The 22,860-nt window shown below is 41.3% G+C and overlaps 1 protein-coding gene across 3 annotated transcripts in view; it reads right to left on the bottom strand.

The window, feature by feature from the left end:
• LOC136877439 (AKT-interacting protein) overlaps positions 1-22,505 on the bottom strand; it is a 130,081-nt gene extending 107,576 nt beyond the window's left edge. For all 3 annotated transcript variants that reach the window (XM_067151478.2, XM_067151479.2, XM_067151481.2), the window contains exons 1-3: positions 22,304-22,505; positions 21,918-22,108; positions 2,565-2,629 (exon numbers count right to left, since the gene is read on the bottom strand). In XM_067151478.2, the coding sequence (XP_067007579.2) occupies positions 2,565-2,629; positions 21,918-22,108; positions 22,304-22,327 (280 nt within the window). In that variant the 5' untranslated portion in view covers positions 22,328-22,505. The remainder of the gene's footprint in view (positions 1-2,564; positions 2,630-21,917; positions 22,109-22,303) is intronic.
• Positions 22,506-22,860: the final 355 nt, after the last annotated feature.

The raw sequence follows: 22,860 nt of genomic DNA, 5'->3' as shown, positions 1-22,860 counted from the left end.
ACGAAAAAAGAGAGCTGAGACCTAGAGATCCATTATCAGAGAAAAGGGGAAGAAAGTGGCAATTCTAAAAATTAAAAATATTTTAAAAACTTTAAAAAAAAAAAGGACATCTGGTTCCACTTTTGATTACACATCAGAATTAAAACCAATTATTTGATAGTAAATGAGGAAGTCAGTATTGTATACTACAGTTGGAACTTTAATAGGAGCAAATATTTATTTACTAATAAGACAACAGTTATGCCTGTGTGAAACCCTCTACAGTCCTTCAATGTAGTCACCAGCATTGTCTACAACTTGTTGCCAGTTATGTGGAGGTCGTAGAATCAATGTAGCACCGCATGTTCTGTTGATGTCTCTGATTGAGTGATTTACTGCCTCCAGAATCTCGGGAACAGTCTGAAAGCAAATGCCACAAGATGGTTCCTTCATCTTCTGGCTCAAATCATAATCACAGGAGCTTAATTATGTTGCATAAAAAAACTTCCCAACCTCAGTGACTACAAACTAGCTACAGAGTGTGCCACATTTGCCAGTGCATTATCTTGCAACATGATGGGAGGGTTCTGCATGGTGTTGCTGCTTTCTTTGCAATGCTGGTCTCAGGTTATGATCCCAAAAGTTATGGTAATACTATACATAAACAGCCTGTCCTTGTCATGGCATGTGTTTAGAAAGACATCATCGCAGTTGTAGACAAGAATTTCATATTAGTACGGATTGACAAACTTTTGTTTTGTATGGTGACTCGTAATGATGGTAAGGATGGATTGTCACTTCTATCAAATTGTGGGGAACCCACCATGATGCAATTTTCCGCATTATCAGGCACAGGATGGAAATCAATGAAAGAGGAAGTTGTGCAACTGTATTCTTTAAGACTGTGGGAGGATTGATATGAAACAGGGATGTACCACAAAGATGTAAAGGAATTATCTACAAGACTTATTTTGTGCCAATTTTGACACGGATCAGAAATGTGGGTGATGAAAGAGAGGGATAAAAGTAGAATACAAGCAGTGGAAATGAAGCTTCAAAGGTGTCGAGTAAGTTTAACAAGAATGGACAGAGTAAGAAACGAGAGAGTTCAGGAAACGGTAAATGAAGTATGCCTACAGGAAAAGATAGAAAAATCCAGGCTGCAGTGGTATGGACATGTTAAGAGAATGTTAGAAGAAAAGATACAAAGAAAGATGTTAGAAATGGATGTGAAGGGAAGGAGACCTAGAGGAAGACCGAGAAACACATGGCTGAAAGGTATAAAGAAGAGCATTGAAGCAAGAGGAGGGAACTGGATGAGAGTAAGAGAAGAGAAGTGGTGGATGGAAAGAAAACAATGGAAAGTCTTATGTTCCAAACAGACCCAGCCTGTGGTTGGAAGCTGCTCCAGATGGTGTTGATCTGTTCCTCGGTCTTCCTCTAGGTCTCTTTCCCTTCAATGCCATTGCTCTTAACATACCCAAACCACTGCAGCCTTGATTTTTCTATCTTTCCCTGTTGGGGTACCTCATTTACCATTTTCTGAACTCTCTCGTTTCTTACTCTGTCCATTCTTGTTAAACCTACTCGACACCTTTGAAACTTCATTTCCACTGCTTGTATTCTACTTTTAACCCTCTCCATCACCCACGTTTCTGATCCATGTCAAAATTGGCACAAAATAAGTCTTGCCACTGTTCTGTATCGTAATACTGTTTCTCGACATGCCTCATGACGGCCTTCATGACAATGTCTTGCTGTGCAAGTCATGGGCACATTGAATTTTCAGCCAACTTCATTGTTTCTGTTCCGTGAACATGGCGAATACACAACGCACAACAGTTTAGAGTGCCAACTAACAAAAGACTGACTTCTTGTCACAGCGCATGCGAATACATTTACTGAGAGGTAGGTTAGATATAGACTAACTTGGTACATATGACAATAATTAATTTCCTTTAATTTTGCATCAATAGTAGCGTTGCTACTATTAAAGTTCCAACCTAGAGTTGCCACTATTAAAGTTCCAACCCATGAATATATACAGTATATAGTCTAAACTTGTTTAGATGTAAACTAACAGAAAACAAGTACAGTGAAGCCCGCTTAACTGAGCTTTGCTAAACTGAAGCCCAGCTTAACCAAAATGATGGTGAAAAATAAATTCATAATTTATGGGACTGGTACTCAAAATTGAGCTGGTAATGTTGCTTGCAGCAAGCAGCTTAGTTCTCCTACCTTTATCCCACATTCCAGTACATATATACCATTAATTTTTCCCTTTTTTGCATATTCTACTCATCATTTGCTGTCACAAATGTTACAAATGTTGCAAGAAGAAAGTTCAAAGGAAAATTTCCAATTTCATGGAACAGGATGTCTAAATACTGTACTTTATAATTAAATAAAGACTATTTGTAATTGAAACAATATTTCATACATATGAGTAGAATTTGTCTCTTTTGCCATAAATACATTTCCCATGGCTTATCCCAAAAAATCTGTTATCCAATATGGCTCTGCCCCCTTTAGTTCAGTTAAGCGGGATTCTACTCTAATATAAACATACAGAATGTCATACTCACTGAGAGAACTTTGTGCAGAAGGAATTACATAAATGCCTGGCAAGTCCTGTTTTCGTAACATATTACTGAAACAAACCAGAACTTCAACAGGATAACAGCATATCTAAAACATCAGAAATTATAAACTAGTTTTAAGCAATTGTTGATGATGTGATCATAGCCATGGGACCTCTAGGTTTACGTAAAATCCAAATCACTGGGATGTGACTTCTAATTTCAAAAATCCCACTTCCACTGGCAGAGTTCAAACCCTGGTGAGAAACCAGAGGTGATGTTACTTGGCTACTACATTCTATACATCTACAAATTACACCGTACCAACAATAGTTTTAGTAAATTATCCAATTGTTCCCAGAATTACATCACAAATAGTCTTTTGTTCCCTGTGGATTGCTAAATTTTAAAAAAATTGTTGCACATGAGCAGTTGTGAAAATATGCATGTGGGTAGATATTTAGATACCTGTCTCCCTCCATCACGCTAGGAGTATGATTATTCTGTTGGCAAGGTTGCCTGTGGCTATGATCATGATATCAACAGTAACAAAACTACAAACTTACTTCCTCCCTTAAACATGTCTGAAATGTATTTTACAAGTCCTATACACTACTTGAGTTGTTTCGTCTCTGGTAATTGAAGAAGGATGCAGTATTTTTTAACTTTAATTTGTTCTTTGTACATTAATTAATATTCCCAGGGAAGTCACTCCTTGGCCCAGAGGCAAAGATCATTATGTGAGTATCTGTTTCTGTGTTCAATGTAATGACTGCATGTTGTGTAGTGTGTGACAATAATAGTGAAGTAGGAAGAGGGTGAATCCCACATCAGGGCAAGGGGTCGTGCTCAAGGCTTAACGGACAAATCACCAACAACAGCATCATATGCCCTCACTCCATATGAGCACTAAGAGGTTTGCAATTGAACCCAGACTTTTCGCGTGCAATTTAATGATTAGGAATTGTTTACTACCACCTCTTCTACCCCACCAGCCAACATTCCAACAGTGATTTTTTTCTTCCCCAACAACATGACTCGAATTGGCTCACCACCCTAAAACCTTGATAAGTGAACAATCATGGACACCAAGCAGGTCACATTAATGAGTATATTAACAGTATTTAAAGAGTGCCCATAAGTAAATTGTCAACTTCAGTTTTTTTACCCATATCTGATTGAATATGTCTGCTGCCCTTAACACAACAGGATTTTGTATCAGAACAACATATAAGACACTCGTAATATTTTTAAAAATCCAGTATTACTCTATGTTGAATATACGTTGACTATGAAAAATAACTTATTAGTTAATTCTTTATACAGATTATATGAATTGAAATATATCTTTAAAAATCACTGAAGAGAAAAGCTGAACACATCCCCTCCCTCGTAGAAAGATCAACCTAAGAAGCATCCTGCAAGACAGACTAAATTGTAATGAATCATTTTGAAGGTGCACCAGAATGATCTGGCACTGCTGTCAGATACTAATTTCTTTTAAATCTTAGAAATATACTATTTTTTTTCTTAGTATCTATCATGTGATGTACCAGGGTCCCCTTGGTTGCAAACTTTCCTCTATGTTTTCTGATCAAGGGCACCATCAGGGACATAGTCAACACTTTGCATATCTTCTGTGATGTGAATAAACCATAAGTTTATTGGGAAAACCATGGGCTAGTTTCATCCTGGGTCCTGGGTCAAGGGACTGTCTTCGCAATCAAGTTTTCATCACTTCTCATAAGATGGTCATACCATGTAAGATGTGCTTCTTGAATTTTTCTGTTATAGGTATATACCTGGGTCATGTGTTGCAAAATTCCAAGTATTACTTCCAGTTGATTACAGAAGGGAAGGTCAAAGGTAAAAGAGGAAGAGTATAGAGTCGAACACTGTGGATACACAACATAAAGCAATGGACAGAGCTACTTACTGTCCACATCTTGCTACACACAGCAACCAATCGGACAAAAATGCATTATGTGGTCATCAACATCCATGCAGAGGAAGAAGCAGCACAAATCTCATTTACTTTCCAAGGTTCACATTCCAGCTCCATGGCTAAGTTATCAGCATCTTGGCCTTCAGTCATCAGGTTCAATTCCTGACCAGGTCAAGGGGTTTAAATCTTATAGCCTCAGAGGGTCTTCCTTACAAGGCAAGCAATAGTGACACAAAATTCTTATTCTTCTTCTTCAGTCAGCCTTGTCCATGGAGCTCCTGGGTTGGGCAGTGGATCATTAACCTCCACTTCGTCTTCTTCTGCAACTCTTCTCTGTACATGGTTTCCACCTCCACTTGTCTTCCAATATCTGTTTTAATCTGATCCTTCCATCTCTATATCAAGCTCCCTCTTAGACTTTTTCCATCACTTCAATGCACTTGTATTTTTATTTTAGAAATTATGCATAAAAATTCAACCTTAATACATCTGACTCGATGACCAATATATTAAGAAATCTCTTTGAAGTTTGATAAACTATCTGACATGAACTAACCATCTGTCATAACATTTCCTATCAAATGAGTTATTTAGACTGCATCAAAATTACAGTAATCAAGCGATCATTAATTGAGAGTAAATAGGATGAAAACCAGTGTGGTTTCAGACAACAGAGGGGATGTCAGGATCAGATTTTCAGTATGTGACACGTAATTGAAAAATACTACAAGAGGAATAGACAGTTATGCTTGTGTTCCGTAGATCTAGAGAAGGCATATTACAGAGTACCGAAGGAAAAGATGTTCGCTGTACTGGGGTACTATGGGTTTAAAGGCAGATTATTAAAATTTTTAAAAACTATCAAAGGTATTTACAGTATGTCGGCAATTGGGCTGTAGTGAGAATTTATGGTAGAATAAGGTTGTGGTTCAAGGTTCTTAAAGTGGTTAGACAAGGCTGTAATCTTTCACCTTTGTTGTTCGTAGTTTAGATGAATCATCTACTCAAAGGTATCAAGTGAGAGGGAGGGATTCACTTAGGTGAAATGCAATAAACAGTTTTGCCTATGCTGATAACTTGGTCTTAATGGCAGATTATGCCAAAAGCCTACAGTCTAATATGCTGGAACCTGAAAGTAGCTGCGATGAGTATGGTATAAAAATTAGCCTTTCCAAGACCAAATTGATGTCTGTACGTAAGAAATCCAAGAGAAATGAATGTCAGACTGGGGATACAAAGCTGGAACAGGTAGATAATTTCAAGCATTTAGGAGGTGTGTTCTCCCAGGATGGTAGTATAAAAAGTGAGATTGAAGCGAGGTGCAGCAAAGCTAATGCTATGAGTTTGCAGTTGCAGTCAACAGTATTTTGCAAGAAGGAGGTCAGCTCCCGAATGAAACTATTTTTTACATCGGTCTGTTTTCAATCCAACTTTGCTTTACGGGAGTGAAAGCTGGGTGGACTCAGGATATCTTATTCATAAGTTAGAAGTAACAGACATGACAGTAGCGAGAATGACTGCTGGTACAAGAGGGTGGGAATAATGGCAGGAGGGAACTCTGAAAGAGGAGATAAAGGATTTAAAAAAAAAACAGATCAGATGTAAGGCTTTTCAGGCATTTGCTCTATTAACCAGCATTTTGTCTTAGGTCTGACACTAGACTCATCAGAGTGAGATGTGTCAGACCCTACCCACTGACGCTGGGTTGTATGCAGGTGAACTTATCAGAAGCCCTATATAAGAGGCACAGTCGGATAACTGCATACTGGAGATAAAACTCCACAATGGAATTATTGCCCACCTAGCAAGAACTTGATGGATGAAACTGTACGCATAAACTGGCTTAGGTGATGGGGTCATGTGAGGCAAATGGAGGAGGGTGGGTTACCTAGGAGAATAATGGCCTCTGTTATGGAAGGTAGGAGAAGTACAGGGAGACCAAGACGACTATGGTTAGACTCAGTTTCTAACGATTTAAAGATAAGATTATAGAACTAAATGAGGCCAGAGAACTCGTTACAAATAGAGGATTGTGGCAGCAGTTAGTATATTCACAGAGGCTTGGAGACTGAACGCTGAAAGACCTAACAGTATATAATGAAGATGTATGTAATGTATGTTCAATTTTCTAGACAGAAAAATGAAATGCAACCACAATGTTTCTGCAGTAAATCATTCTTCATATAATTTGATACAAATACCTACAATGTCATTTCTGCATTTAATGAAATTCGACTTACAATACAATACTTACATAATAATATTCTATACAAGGCACAAAGTTCTACAAAATAACAGACCATCAGCCTGCAACTCCGGCGGACTGCTGTAGCAATCGAGAGAGAGAGAGACTTGCTGGGCAGCCAGTGGACTGCTGTAGTAGTAGTCCCCCAAATGTCAGAGACAATCAATTAGAAGGTAAGGGTTCGAGCAACCTTTGTGCTCGTCATCTACCGTGTAACTGCTGTTCACTGCTAACGTACTAGCGCTTCTATAGGTAGCTTCAACTCGGTGATAACCCTATTTCATAATGCAAGAGAAACGGTATACCACAGGGTAGTGACTTTGAAGAAAATGAAGAAGGAAATGAAAATGACTAAAATATATGCAAAGATATTTGACTGTATTATATATGTTTAACTTGTAATATCTTTAAAAACATGAACAAAAGACAGTGGAGAGCAGAAAGTATCCTGTCGGCATGTCCAGCCACCATAGGTACCCATCCCCAAGGCTACGCGTTTGCTCTTGCTTTGCCAGAGTTATATAATCTCTCATTTAGTTCTACTTCATCATTTCTGGCCTCTTTCTCAATTACCTAAGGACAGCACTAAAGCGGATTAACCCCAGTTCCTGACAGAATTCTTAGTTATACAGAAGTAAAACAGAGATTGTGTAAATGTGCCAAATTGGCCAATTACTGTGTTGCTATTGGCTGGCTCACCAGCTGCGATGAATGCAGGTTTACAATGGTTTCATATATATCTCACATGTCTGCCCTAAGGGCCCCCACATTCAGTCAAAATAAGAACAGCACACACTTTGAAATATCGTATTGGCATGGCATGTACAGTATTCGACTGCTCAATCAATCCTTCATTATTTTTAGTATAACAATGGATTAAGTGAAATGTCTTAATATTTTAATCCATCACAGATTAATAAGGTGATTCATTCCTTGTGCAGTGTGTGACAGAGACCTAGAACTCTTAGTGTATGGAATGAAATTAATATTCTCGTGCTGCAAATGCATAAGCAAGTTCATTCCCCTGTGAGAGTAAAGGTTAAGTCATTTTTCATAATTCAATTTTCGTCCACTCTTGAATATAGAATAAGGAATAAGCTGCTGTCACTTTTTAGCATCAGACTAATAGTCTTGTCACTCGTCTGCCAGGGAGTACTAGATGCCTGTAGGCTGCTTTGCGCGACAATCCCCGTTGGTTGTCATCCAGATGTAATTCAACATTTGTTCACTCTTGAACAAAGAATGCAGGGCTATGCAATGTTTATGCTGTGTCGGTTAACACACCAATGTTGGCACCTCTGTTTAATGAATTCAGATACCGTCCAAGCTGCATCACATTGGATTTCTTTTTCACCTATCTTTTGGGTACCTGCAATCTATCTTTACATGATATGTTGTATACAAATGAAGATGTGTGTTACAATGACCACAAACACCAAGCCCTTGACCTAGAGGAATTAATCACACACATCTAAAACCCCCAATGTGACCCTTCACCCAAGGAGCTGAATATTTCTACCATCAACTGGAAAATCAGACCATACATGTTGTAACATACAGAGATCAATAACAACTTAACTTACAGGCCTATTGGAGGAAATTAATAAAGAGGTTAAATCAGTTTTTTGATTCACATGTAATTTAACTAAGACACAAAAAATTACCATATATTTAACACGATGAATGCCAGACAAAAATTCATAGGATTGCCGTCTAGTGCTGTGAGCTAATAACATGGAGTTACTCGTTGGTGCCAATCACCAAGCAAGTGATCGCTGAAATGAGGACATATTTATGATATATTAGGTTAACTTATAACGTATATTTCATACTGGAGCCGTACATAAGTATGATCCCAGTTTTTACGTCAGGAAATATTTGTTAATGACGATCTTCCAATTTTGATGATGATGATGATTATCGTTTCAAGAGGCACAACATCGAAGCTCATCAGCCCCTAATGAAACGAGATGGACGAGATGATATGACATGAGAATTAAAATTTTGAAATGTATCCACTGACTGAAGTTTATAAAAAACGGTTATGAGATTAAAACAATCAGTGGATCTAATTTGCAATAACTTATTTCTAATAAAATAATAGAAAATACAGGGACAAATGAATAAGGCAATGCCTGAAATATGGATATATATATAATTCAAGTTAAAATAACACATTAAAATACGCAATACGAACTAAAATAAAGACAATAGGATAAAAGCGCAGTTAACACAAATACGCTAGGACAAAGGACATCATTACACATGATAAAAAAGACCATTGCCCTCATTAAACGGATGACGAGGTCTACAGACTGCTCGTCATCGCGCAGGATGTGGGAGATGGTATGCGGGAGTTTCAGACTACGGCGCAGACCAACCAGGTCCACGCACTCCGTAAGGATGTGTACCATGGTAAGATGATCGCCGCAAGTACACACTGGAGGGGGTTCTCCTTTCAACAAATGGGAGTGCGTTAGTATGCCGTGGCCAATCCGAAGATGACATAATACCATTCCTTCCCTCCGTGAAGCCCGAAGGAAAGTCCTCCATGCCTTCATTGTACCTTTTATTGCTCTCAGCTTATTTGGAAGAGGAGTGGCCTGCCACTCCATCTCCCAATGGTACATACCCAGATGTCTCAGCTGAGAGCGAATATCACTTGCTGGAACCTTGTAAAGCAACGGGGGCAGTGTCACTGCCTCTTTGGCAGCCTTATCTGCTAACTTGTTTCCCTCTACACCAATGTGGCTTGGGAGCCACAGAAACATGATTCTGGTGCTGGCATCCGAACACCCGGCCAGCAGGTCCTGGATCTGCTACACCAGAGGGTGCCAAGGGAAACAGGTATCAATAGACTGTAGCGAGCTCAAGGAGTCAGTACACAGAAGAAAGTGTCGGCGCTCATCGGACAGTACATACCGCAGAGCTTCACGGATAGCATAGACCTCTGCTGTGCACACACTACAGGCTTCCTGGAGAGCAAAAAGAAACCTATCAGTGTCGACAAAGAAGGCACAGCCCACTTTAGTGTCTGTTCTCGAACCATCCGTGTAAACGGCGACTGAACCTGGATACCGGCCAACAACGGACAGAAAGAGCCTCCGATAAATCGAAGGGTCCGTGTTTTCCTTCGGGCCAGTGTGCAGATCCAGGATTATTTCAGGACGTCGTACTACCCACGGAGGTACCCCATTTGGTGGTCGGACAAGGCAAGGAACCGAAGGTATGTGAAACAATCTGTGACTGCTATCCAAGCGTATTCAACCGGCCGCATTGCTCGAGGACAAGCAGCGTACAGCCGACAGTGTCCATTGTTGAATACGCAAGGATAGCTTGGGTGAAGTGGCATCTATCGCAAATTTGCAGCATACGACAGAAGGAGCTGCTGGCGCCTCAGCTGTAAAGGTGGCACACCATATTCAGCGAGCAGGCTAACGATGGGGCTTGTTCAAAAACCTCCCATTGCCAACCTAACCCCACTGTGGTGGATACTGTTCAATCTCGCAAGAACACTTGGTCTTGCTGAGCCATATGCTGCACTGCTGTGCTAACGTAGATAAAATATATGCCCTATAGAAGTGTAGGAGCACTGTGCGGTCAGCTCCCCAATAAGTGCTGCTAAGAAACTTCAAGAGATTAAGCCTCTTGGTACATTGCACTTTTAGCTGCCGCTCGTGTGGCTTCCACGATAATGTACTATCGAAAAGGAGCCCAAGAAATCGGTAAGTGTCAACTACAGGAATAGCGACATTTCGTAAATAAAGCTCAGGATGTGGATCAAGAGTACATTGTCAACAAAAGTGGACAACACAGGTCTTTGTGGTGGAAAACCAAAAGCCATGTTCGAAGGTCCACTGCTCCACTCTCCTAATAGCTTGTTGTAATTGTCGCTCTGCGACTGCCATACTACGTGAGTTATAGTGCAAAGCAAAATCGTCCACATATTCCGACGGTATTACTGCTGAACCAGCAGCAGCAGCAAAAATACCGTTTATGGCAATTACGAACAGAGGGACACTAAGAACCAATCCCTGTGGGACTCCATTTTCCTGAACGTGATATTGCGAATATGTCCTCTCTACTCGGACACGGAATAGACGGAGGGACAAAAAATTTGCAATAAATACCAGCAAGTTACCTCGGAATCTCCACTGATGCAGGACTGAAAGGATACCATATCGCCATGTGGTGTCACAGGCCATTTCTAAGTTGAAGAAAAGAGCCACCAAATGCTGTTTGCAGAGAAACGCATCCTGGATAGAACTCTCCGGGTGTACCATGTAGTCTGTGGTCGAGCGAGCAGCTCGAAAACCACATTGGTAATCGGACAGAAGTCCTTGTTTCCCCGGACACCACACAAGTCGGTGATTTACCATCCCCCCAAATAGCTTACACAAACAGTTAGTGAGACAAATAGGTCTATAACTTCCTGCATACTTAGGATTTTTGTCAGGCTTGAGGACAGGAATAACTATGCTCTCTCACCACTGAGATGGAAACTCACCCTCTATCCAGATTCGGTTGAACACGCGAAGGAGATATAATAGACCATTCTCACTAAGGTGTTTCAACATCTGGTTATGGACATTGTCTGGCCCAGGAGACGTGTCCTTGCAAAGCGCTAAGGCGCTGCGGAGTTCCCACTCCCTAAAGGGCACGTTACAGTCCTCTGAAGCTTAAGTGGCAAAACTAAGGTGATGACGTTCTGAGTGCTTCAGAGCGAGGAAATCACGATGGTAATACCCGGAGCCAGACACATCCGCGAAATGACTTGCAAGATGGTTAGCAATCGAGAGAGGTTCAGTGACGAGACTGCGTGCAATGGAAATTCCCGGTACAGAAGATGGTCCTTGAATACCCGAAATACATCGAAGTTTAGTCCACACCTGAGATGATGGAGTATGTGACATCATAGAAGACACATATCTGTCCCACGGAGCTTTCTTACTTTGGCGAATAAGAACTCGCACCTTAGCGCAGAGTTTCTTAAATGTTACCAATTTGGCCACAGTAGGCTACCTACGACAACGTTTATGGACTCAACAGTGTTCTTTGATTGCTGCAATTTCTTCGTTCCACCAAGGAATGAGTTTTCGGCAAGGAGGCCCTGAGAAGGAGGGAAATGGACTCCTTCGCAGCAGCAAGGATAACTTGTGTTATGTAAGTTATTTCGCCTTCTACGGTCCGCATGGTATCAGCGTTAAAATCGCCCAATAAGAGACAGGGACGAAGAAGCTGATCTATAAGATCGATGACATCATTTATGCTAAGAGGCTGGCCTGGTGGAAAATAAACATTACAAACTGTTGCTATGACAGGCAGCGGAACGCTAAATGCTACAGCCTTCAGCGGCGTTCTTAGTGGGATTTCTTCGCTGAAGATATCAGAACGGACAAAAATTCCAACGCCACCAGAAGCCCGCTGAGCATAATGTAGTTATGTCAAGTATAGTCGAAAATTTTTCAAGACCGTATGATGACGTGGTCTGAAATTTGTTTCCTGAATACAGACTATACTCGCCGAATACTCGCTAATGAGCTGGCGCAGCTCAGCAAGATGCCTATCTTAATCATTACAGATCCACTGTAACAGTGCCATAGTGTGGGTGTGGACTTCTGGGGGTTAGGTTAGAAGCAGCGTAATGCTACCTAACCTACATTCACATTCCCATCCGAAGATGGAGATAAATGCTCCATGTGCATCTTGACGAGGTGATGCATGCCTTTAATTTCTTCGATGTAGTCCGAGGGCGGGGTTTCTTCCTACGCGGGGAGCGCGCAGGTTTAGACACTCCGGGTGGAGGGTGTGAGACCCCATTTGTATGAGAAGTGGAAGAATGCCTTGTAAAGGCGCTCTTCTTCCCCACCGTCGATTCTTGTTTCGACAGGCTGGGAGGCGATTTCCCAGCCCTGGTTGACGATGCCGCCTCTGGTGTAGGTTTCTTAGCCAGCACAGGCTTATTGGTGGTCGAAGGTCAGGATCGACCCGCCTTCGAGCTCGTTCTCTTTGTGGCGTTGCTCACAGGAGCAACTGCCGCCTTGGGCGCAGCGATCTTCTGGGAAGGTGTGGAAGTGGGAAGGATGTGGACAATGAGGAATCTGGGAGAAACTGTGCTATCATGCTGGAGTCTAGTGTCTTGGCCGGTGCATTCAGAGATTTAAACTTATGGCACACTTCCTGGTAGGAAAGACCATCCAGGGTCTTGATCTCCTGCATCTTCTTCTCACTCAGACAGGTCAGACAGTTCCAATCTCGAGGAGAATGAAGACCAGAGCAGTTAGTGCACTTCTATGAAGTTGTGCACACCTCTGCGCCGTGAGCTACTTTTCCACATGTACCACACACAGAATGATTCGAGCAACGAGATACCATGTGTCCGAATCTCTGGCATTGATAGCATCGCATGGGAAGCGGGATGTACGGCCTCACATTGCAACGATAGGTTGTTACCTTGACTTTTCACTGGCAATACTGACAATTTGAAGGAGACTATGAACGTACCCGTGGCGTCTCCACCGTTGACTTTGCGTGAGATACGCCAGACGTGTGTCACCCCACGGTGCTTCATGTCTTCCATCAATTCATCGTCGGTGTTCAGAACGAGATCACGGTGGAAAATAACTCCACGAACCAGATTCAAGGTTTGTGCTCTTCCACTTTGACAGGGATTTCGCCAAAGTGGTTGCACTTCAGCAACTGATCTGCTTGGAGCGCAGTGTTCGTCTTCAGAAGCAAACCACCACTGTGCATTTTCTTAAGATCCTCAAGTTCACCATATACACCTTCGATGTGTCGACTGAAGAGAATCGATCTGACCAGCTTGAAATCATGCCCATCGGTTCTGGTAGCAACTAGGAACCCGGACTAAAATGCTGCACTTGTTCCCAAGGGGTTGCCCCCCCCCCCTTAGAGAATCGAAAGTTAAAGACTTGGGTATGAACTACCCGAGGAGGCAGGCGGAAGTTGTTCCGACGCCATGCCCAAGATCATCCTCCCCAAATGCCACCCACTTCGATCAGGGGTCTCTGTAGCCGAACCAAGCAGCCAAGGCAATACCCACCTGGTCATAGCCGGTTCTGCCCGAGGTCCGATGTTGAACGATGCCTAATATGGGATGACTGAGGCACTGAGCACTAGGACTCCCCTCCTCCAGTCACCCGCAATAGCATGTACCCCATAGCGTGTACAGAGCACTAAATATAGATAAAAATAATTAATGAGAATATGTCCATATGACATTCAGCTGTGTGGGAACCTGTATTGTCAGGCAGATACTACTGCAAGGGTACATGACACTCCCACCCGCCACTTCCTTGGTGGTTACTGACACGGGCTTTCGGACGTACTCGCACACGTAGGAGGTCCATCTCCGAGCAGCACGCACATCAAAAATGTTGAAATGGTCTACAACTAACCTTCAAAAAAACAATAAAAATAAAGAGGGGACCATGGCCACATGACCCTTTTAGTCACCTTCTACGACATGCAGGGATAACCTGTGAATGTATTCAGCCTCTCCCATTCACAGGAGGTCCAAAACATTATACCAAACCGCAATCCATGTCCGCACCTAGGTCGCGCCTTTTAGTCGCCTCTTACGACAGGCAGGGGATACCGCGGGTGTATTCTACATGTGCGCCCCCCACTTACAGGGGCGTATCTTCCAATTTGAGGTTAGGAAATTTTTGTATAAAATGTTGTTATATACAGTGGTGAAAATCATGTGAATTTGGTAAATTAAGATGTAACAGAATAATACTATAAGAATAATTTGTAATTATGTAATACTGAATATGTATATAATTATGTTTGCATACTTTTCATTTGGGTAAGAGAACCTAGCAGTGATGACTGTGCAACAGAGGAAACCAGTGGCTATATCGATGAAGATGGTTGAACACTAAGTTTTACAATATTGATGGTTGAAGTCGGTCAAAAGTGTTGCAACAGAACAGGTGGCTTGGAAACCTGAAGTACAGTGGGGAAGTATATGCTGAAGATTGCAATTCATCCACGTGGATAAACGTGCGAGATCGCTATTTGCTCTGTACTAGGTTCAAAATCACTGTAACTATATACTTCGTCTACATAATCATTGTCTGACTTGTTCAATATATCATCCAGACTATCTGCACTATGTCTTTTACTGCTAGATTTACTCATAGTAACTTAAAAGGAAAAGGCACCTCACAGCACTGCACACTTACATAAACAATCCGTGTATGAGATAGAGAATGGCTTTGTCATCCAACAAAGCACTCTTGATGTACACATATGAGGTTGTGCCAAAACAGGAATTGACAAATGAAAGGTGGATTATACACTACTTAAATAGAGGACCAACAGATGGCAGGAAGAAACCAATTTACAGCTTCGAAATATGCACTTACTGCGCACCCAAATGGATTCGCACAGTTCTCGATTTCGAACGAACGTACGACCCCATATGGGGACGTGAAGTTCAAAAACTTGACTACTCCCACGTACCCAAATGGGTTGCTTGGCACTCAATGCGTTAATATAGTGAAATTTCCATATTAGCAAATGAACACGTGAAATAATTGGACATTACTTTTAACACCAGAAAAACTAATGTACCTAGGGGTATATGCTTTATAACTATTTTAGCTTAGTCTATGGCTGTGCACATTGTAAATCAACACAAGTGTAGTCAACAAGAAAGGTAAAACCTATACACTATGGGTAAGTCATATATTCCAGTTATGCTACTTATACATACAGTTAAACCTCATTCAAATGTAAGAATTTAATTAAAAATCTCTATATAATAGAATCTGATAAACTTTGATTGCAGTCTATCAAATAAAGAAAACCAACCCAGGGGGTAAAACTTTCAAACCGTGGGTGCTATTGCCATACATCAAAAGCTACCCATCTCAACCACAGTAGACACAAACTCTTATACATCAGAACGATGTAGCAGTTTTTCAGTGCAGACATCTAGGTGTGATTGCACTGTCATTTGTTTCTTTCTCGCTGACTTCTTGCGATGGTCGTGATCGTGCCGTGCACAGGGCTGCCAACTCTTGATCTTAAGAAGCAGTCGTACAATGTTAGGTGCAGCGGCGCTACTTTTGAACTTACAAACTAGCGGATTGGTTTGGACTGTGACCGAGCCGTGAAGCAGCTGTTAGGCCTCTCGCATTCCGTGCGGTGATAGCAGTGCATTCAAAATGATGAAGTCATTTATCACACCGGCTAGTGACGAAGTCATTGGTCTAGATTGGTTAGGTCCGGCTAGTGACAAAACAATTGGACTGCGATCAAGCAAAAGAAGTCTGGGGGTGTGAGCCCTCAAGTTAGGGCGGTGAAGCGGCTCTAAGGCCTCTAGCATTTAGTACAGCAATAGCAGGGCATTCTACGTTGGATAGTGTAGAATAATTGACACTGACATAGCTGTCCTTACGTGCAGCTCAGTGTTCTCCCAAAAAAATTTCGTCAGCCGGATGGCAGGAATGAGTAGCTGAGTGAGGAATACTACGTAAAAAATGAATATGAGAAAAGTTCAATTTATTCCCCTCAGGGCATTAACAATAATATTAGACAAGTAAACATTAACTGCAAAATTGAACTATTGTAGTGTTGTCACGAAGAAGACATAACACAGTATTTTGAACTTCTAGTGTTCTACTGCTCGTTCAATAATCACTCGATTGCTGTGGAGTGCCAGACGGGGGGAATCGAGTGCTCGGATGAGATTCCATGCTAATCCCAGACACCGCTCGCGCACGACACTACGTGATAAGCTAAACATTTAAACTGTGATGTAATTCGTGCAATTACGCTGACAATAATTAAGATTTTTCATTTAAGTAATTTACAGCATTCACATTTTAATTTAGAACACAAACAGTCATTGTATATCATTATATATTAATATTATGTAAACCGAGTGAGTTGGCTGTGTGGTTAGGAGAGCACAGCTGTGAGCTTGCATTAGGGAGATAGTGGGTTCAAATCCCACTGTCAGCAGCCCTGAAGATGGTTTTCCATGGTTTCCCATTTTCACACCAGGTAAACGCTGGGTCTGGACGTTAATTAAGACCAGGGCCGCTTCCTTTACCACTCCTAGCCCTTTTCTATCCCATCGTTGCCATACTACCTATGTGTGTCGGTGCGACGTAGAGCAACATGAAATATTATGTAACTAGCACATACGTAGGTTATGATAGCTGGGCAGTCAGTAAAAACAGCTGGGCGGTGCACCAATTAGAAAGGACCTAGGGAGAACACTGTAGCTAATGGCAAAGGAATAAGGGTAGGTAGGGTCCCAGGATCAAGAGTGCAGTGCATTTGATGTGACGTCTGCCCGACAATGACTGTTGATTGTTTTTTCATTACCTCTGCTGGTTATTCATATGGCTTCATGCGGTGGGTGTGTGATTAGAATTCGTGGTTTTGCCTGCAATTAGCCTATCATGAGAAATTTACTGATTTAGTGCAATTCTATCAACAACACGACTTGCTTTCAAGTAAGAGTGCATTCCCAGCATCGGGAGAAGGAAAGCTCACTTTGCTGGCTGCTTGGCAGAATTCCTATTCAAGACCAACTTCCCCACCGACACAAGGGTGCATGCATTTTTTAAAGCTACGGGCGTGCTCTATCTCCCCTACATAAAAGTAAGTTGAATAGAAATTTTTTGTTGTTCTGTATTGTAAATTGTTTTGTTACAGACTGCATTTAATTGTGTTTCTATTGTGCACTTGTTGGTAACGAAAGCACTGCACTTGATTGCTGGGAATGAAGTCATATCCCACTCTGCCTCAGCCAATTGAAATGCTACTGCGTACTTGAGCTGTGAACAATGGCAAGTGATAAATTATATTAGGTTATAAAAGTTAATGTACTTCTGGGGGCTGGCAGGTGGGACCCGGGCTGTCACAAAAAAAGAGAAAGGAACTTCTAGGAAATGTTCCAAGCCTAATAGAAGAAGGACTGCTCCAACCCACACTGGACTCCATTCTGTTGTATATACATAGAACACACTTACGGAAGAAAACAAGAATAGCACAGCCCTTGTTTGACGCAGAACGCTACCGCACCAGAAATGAAGACCTACAACTCATCCTCAGAGCGAAACATACAAATACACCAGACAACCTGAAAGCATATGCACAAAAGAGAAAAGAATACAAGAAGCGAAACCTGCTCAAAAGAGCAAATCACACAGAAGCAGATGCACAAAGACAAGCGGAAGAAACCCTAAGGGACGCCTTTATAGTGATCAAGAAGAGAACCAGAGGAGTGGCAGGAATCCCGATGAATGTTTGGGAACAGCACTTCATCCAGCTTTACAACAAGAACAACTTAGAACAAGCATACGAAATCGAAGAGACATACACCATAGAATCTGAACCAATAACCGAGGACGAAGTAAGACAGGCCATCCTAGAAACTAAAAAAGGAGAAGGAGCGGGGTCAGACGAGGCGTTCAACAAAAACCTCACAGAAACTCTTGAACAACTTGCCCAGTTGTGGACGATGTTTAACAAATACCTTACATCAGGAAAAATACCAGAGGAGTGGAGAAAGTCGAACATCATCTTGTTATACAAGGGCAAAGGCGACATAGAGGTCCTCAACGCATACAGAGGAATTGCACTTGAGAACAATATCTTCAAGATATTCTCCAAAATCCTGACGAACAGACTCTACTCACCAACAGACGCCTTTAAGCCGGAAACACAGTTTGGATTCAGGAAGGGAAGGGGAACCCTTCACCCAGTTGGTAACCTTCTGGAAGATATACATAACGCACTAAGACACCCGTCGAGGAAATTCTCTGTAGTCTTCGTAGATTTCACAAAAGCCTTTGACCTGCTGAACAGACAGATACTCATGAAGAAACTTGAAAGTATGACAAGAAAGGATAACCCAATAACAGCTGCCATCAAAACCCTGCTCACCTACAATGAAATCATAGGCCTAATCAAAGATGGCATGACGACCTCAGAAAACATAGTACAGACCAACGGCGTTTTACAAGGAGACCCGATTAGCCCAACTCTATTCAACATCGTCATGTCAGATGTCAGAGACATCCTACAAAAGGACTCAGTGAAAATGTACCTCTACGCAGATAACATCGTATTAGGCTCGCACGACAGGAAGGCCCTGCAAGACACTGTAGATCAGTTCCAGGAATGGGTTCAACCAACTCCAGCTGAATACCAACAAGACAGTGCAAATAATTTTCAGGAGAGGAGGAAGAACCCCTGCACAAGACAAAATATACTATGGAGCAGAAGAGTTAAAAGATCGTAAACTCCTTCAGGTACCTCGGCATCACCCTACAACCATCGGGATCGTCTTACAAAATTCACATATGAGAGAGGGCAGCCGCTCCCATCAAAGCCATCTATGACATTAAGAATATGACTAGACTAGCTCTAGACACCGCATTAACACTTTTCTACGCAAAGATAATGCCTGTTCTGACCTATGGCATTGAGCTCATATGGAACAACCTGACAACTAGACACCTCTTGAACCTTGAGTGTGTAAAAGCAATATACCCAAAAACGACTTTGGGAATATCAAAATAAGCCCCTTCGAGACTGACTTACAAACTTGCAAAAACGTGCTTCCTCATGGAAGACTTGAGGTTCAGACAACAACTGCCAGCGACCAAACAAGAGTCGGACCTACTTCAGGACAGACAAAACAAGAGAGCGGACATCTGGCCCAAATTCTATGCAACGGATGTGATGCTGGATCGGAACTAGACGGAACCAAACAAAGATAACTAGGCTCGCTATGCACAAGAAACAGTATCCATGAACCCTCACCAGAATGTGTATGCAGCCTCTGCAGGAAGGCCTGTAAACACTACCACTTCAGCGAGAGCCACAAGCGCACTAAATCACTAACGGAATATAGCAAAGACCAATGAACCTTAACTCTTTCCACGTTTGTGCGCTTTTCTTATTAATAACTAGAAGAAGTACCAGTTCTTCGTACAGGTTATCAGAAATTGGCTTTAGTTACTCATACTATCGGTGTGACTGACTTCCACTGGTGTATTTACTTAAGTACGTAGGAATTATTTGTCATGTTTGGAATTATAGTGTACTACTTATTTTCTTCATGGGGACTCTAAATATTAGTTCCTAATTAGCGTCAACCTCTTAAGATCTTTTGCTAGGATATTTTTCCTTCATTCCCACCTAAATATACCTGCTCCCTTCACAAAGCTGCAGGTTCAGTGTAAGTATACATCCGCTAGATAGTACCACGAATATAAATATTATTGAATGTGTTTGTTTGATCCGACATTTCGTAACTATTACAAATGATCAAGGAAATACGCGATGCATAACAGAAACTACTATAATTTTCGAGAATTATGATTCTCATGTCGCACATCATATAATGTATCTGAATATAAATGTTGAGAAATTTTTTCAAGTCATAGGTGCACCATCTTGACAATTGTGTACAGTATATAGGTTTTCATGGTTACAATGATCGTAAAAGTGGACCAAAATATCGGCACTAATAATATCAGTGATCCTACTACTCCTTTATTTGATAGAAAATAGTTTAAACTATAGGTAACAGACTCCACAAAATGCTGAAACCTAAGCCAGTACGTAAAAACGGAGGTCCACCGGCAACCGCTGGTCGCTGTACAAAGGAGGTCTCTGGGGCTATTCTTTTTACACATCACTCCCTTTCCATCCAAAGGAGTGCTATGAGCATCTTGCACAAGTTTATTTTTTCCAGATAGTAAGTCATACGTGTATCAATTTTGGTTGGTAGCTATGCCCAAACGTACATGCATAATCTAGCTGCAGTAGAATCCTGGAGCTGGCGTTGCCATGGTTACGGCCGTTCGTTTCTTTATCAGATTCCTAGAGCAGGGAGAGTGTGGTTCCAATATCTCCATAACGGTTGGTTTTAGGGCCTTAATACATGTTCTTCGGGCCCGAAGGTTTTACTGAGTTTTGTTCTTTGCGTCAAGGGGCTTAAAATGAGCTTTGTCTAGTCCTTGTACGACAAATTCGATTTCGCTTATATTAGCCTATTATTTTAATATTTTTATATCTCCCGTCGTCGCCCCCCTCAAATTGTTTTGAAAATAAAATACAGCCCATGTTACTCACTGGCAATGTAGCTCTTATAGGTGAAGTAATTTTTAAAATTGATTTAGTAGTTTTTGAGTCTATCCATTACAAATAAATATGCAAATTTTTCCTCTTTATAATATTAGTATAGAAGTATAGATTACATCCCTATATATACGGTTGCCATCAGGAAGGACATCCAGCAGTAAAACAGGGTCAAATCCTCATGTGCGACACAGTTCGTAGCCGCAACGTCACAGGTGTGGGTAAAGCGATAGAAGAAGAAGAAGATACTCATTTTTAAAAATTCACACGCTTTTTTATTCTTTTCACCCCTTAAGTGGATTTTCCAAAAAGAGTGTGTTCATTTTTAAAGAGATTCCAAGTACCAATTTTAAAGTCTGTAACATCTTCATTTTTTGAGATATATGTATCCTCATATAAATAATTCAACTCCTTCAATTCAATTCTCCCTCTCTCTCTCACACACACACACACACACACACACACACCCTACTCTTCAGTGGATTCTGTGAAAACGAATATTTGTGTTCTTTCATTTTTAAAGGGGATTTCAAATATCAATTTTCATGTCTGTAACATGTTAAGTTTTTGTGATTTATTGTAGATAATTTCGCTGCTGTAGAATTCTGAAGCTGACGTTGCCATGGTTACGGCAGTTCATTACTTCATCCAATTCCTAGAGGAGGGGTAGTGCGGTGCCAATATCTCTGTAACGGTTGGTTTTAGTGCCTTAAAACATTGTTCTCGGGCCCATAGGGCTTACTGAGTTTTGTTCTTTGCATCAAGAGGATTAAATTGAGCTTTGTCTCGTCCTTATATGACAAATTCGATATTTTGCCTATATTAGCCTATTATTTTTATACCTCCCCCCCCCCCACCTTGAATTGTTTTGAAAATAAAATACAGCCCATGTTACTCACTCGCAATGTAGCTTTCTACAGGTAAAGTAATTTTTAAAATCAGTTCAGTAGTCTTTGAGCCTATTCGTTACAAACAAACAAATTTTTCCTCTTTATAATATTAGTATAGATAAAAGAAATAATAAAATACTTACTATTCTGAAATTATGCAATATTCCTGTTGATAGAGTTTATAGGCGTTTTGATTGCCTCTACTTGACACTGCTGGTCTATCAATCATTTTAGCTGACATACTCAGTTGTGAATCGCCACTAGGGAGAGAAGGAAGCACCCTTCGGAAAGATCCCTGACGACGGAAGGGCTCGCTCATATCTTGCTTTTCGCTCTAGAGTAATCATAAAAGCAAACGTCAACAATAACAGCAAATAATCATTAAAGATAAAGTAAAATCCTACTTCTCGATTATAATGGCACATGTATAAAACGATCCATATGAGTGGACATAAAAGGACTGGGCGAGATATCTAAGTTTATAATCTCAAAAACTGTTGTTACAATCCAAGACCAACTACAAACTTACATTCACTGACAGTCCCGTAGCCATCGCTGAAAGAGAGGTAATTCTTCGATTCTAAATTGCAGTACACGAACTTTGTCGTGCGCAACTAAAATCATATTTCTTTTCCCCAAATCCACTAGTTGACCGTACCTACAGTAGAAAAACGTTTACCCCACAGCACAGTAAGCCCAAAATCTACTTTTAGCCATAATCACCTGTACTACTGTACAAATACAATCTGATAACAAACAGGGTCGCCAACCCACGAACACAAAAAGACAAAGTCTTCTTCCTCTACTTAGAAAGTTACGGACACGACTTGTAGCTCAGTCACAAACTGTATTTTATGGTGATGTCTGTCTGTTAGGTCATCAGCCCAGAGGCTGGTTGGATCCTCAAATAGCACCACTAAAGGCTATGCAGTTATAGGAAAGCCACAAAAACCAATGGCAGAGCCCAAATGTGGCGTACTAGGCAAGATGAGGAGTGAGGCAGTTTGCCATTGCTTTCCTCACTGGACCAGAAGGTGCTACTGCAGCATGACTGATTCTACGGGCAACACCTTTCATAAAACTAAG

This window comes from Anabrus simplex, chromosome 7 (genome assembly GCF_040414725.1).
Source record: "Anabrus simplex isolate iqAnaSimp1 chromosome 7, ASM4041472v1, whole genome shotgun sequence".
NCBI classification, from domain to species: domain Eukaryota; kingdom Metazoa; phylum Arthropoda; class Insecta; order Orthoptera; family Tettigoniidae; genus Anabrus; species Anabrus simplex.
Note: the sequence above shows the minus strand (reverse complement) of the source record. Positions and strands in the feature narration are given on the sequence as shown.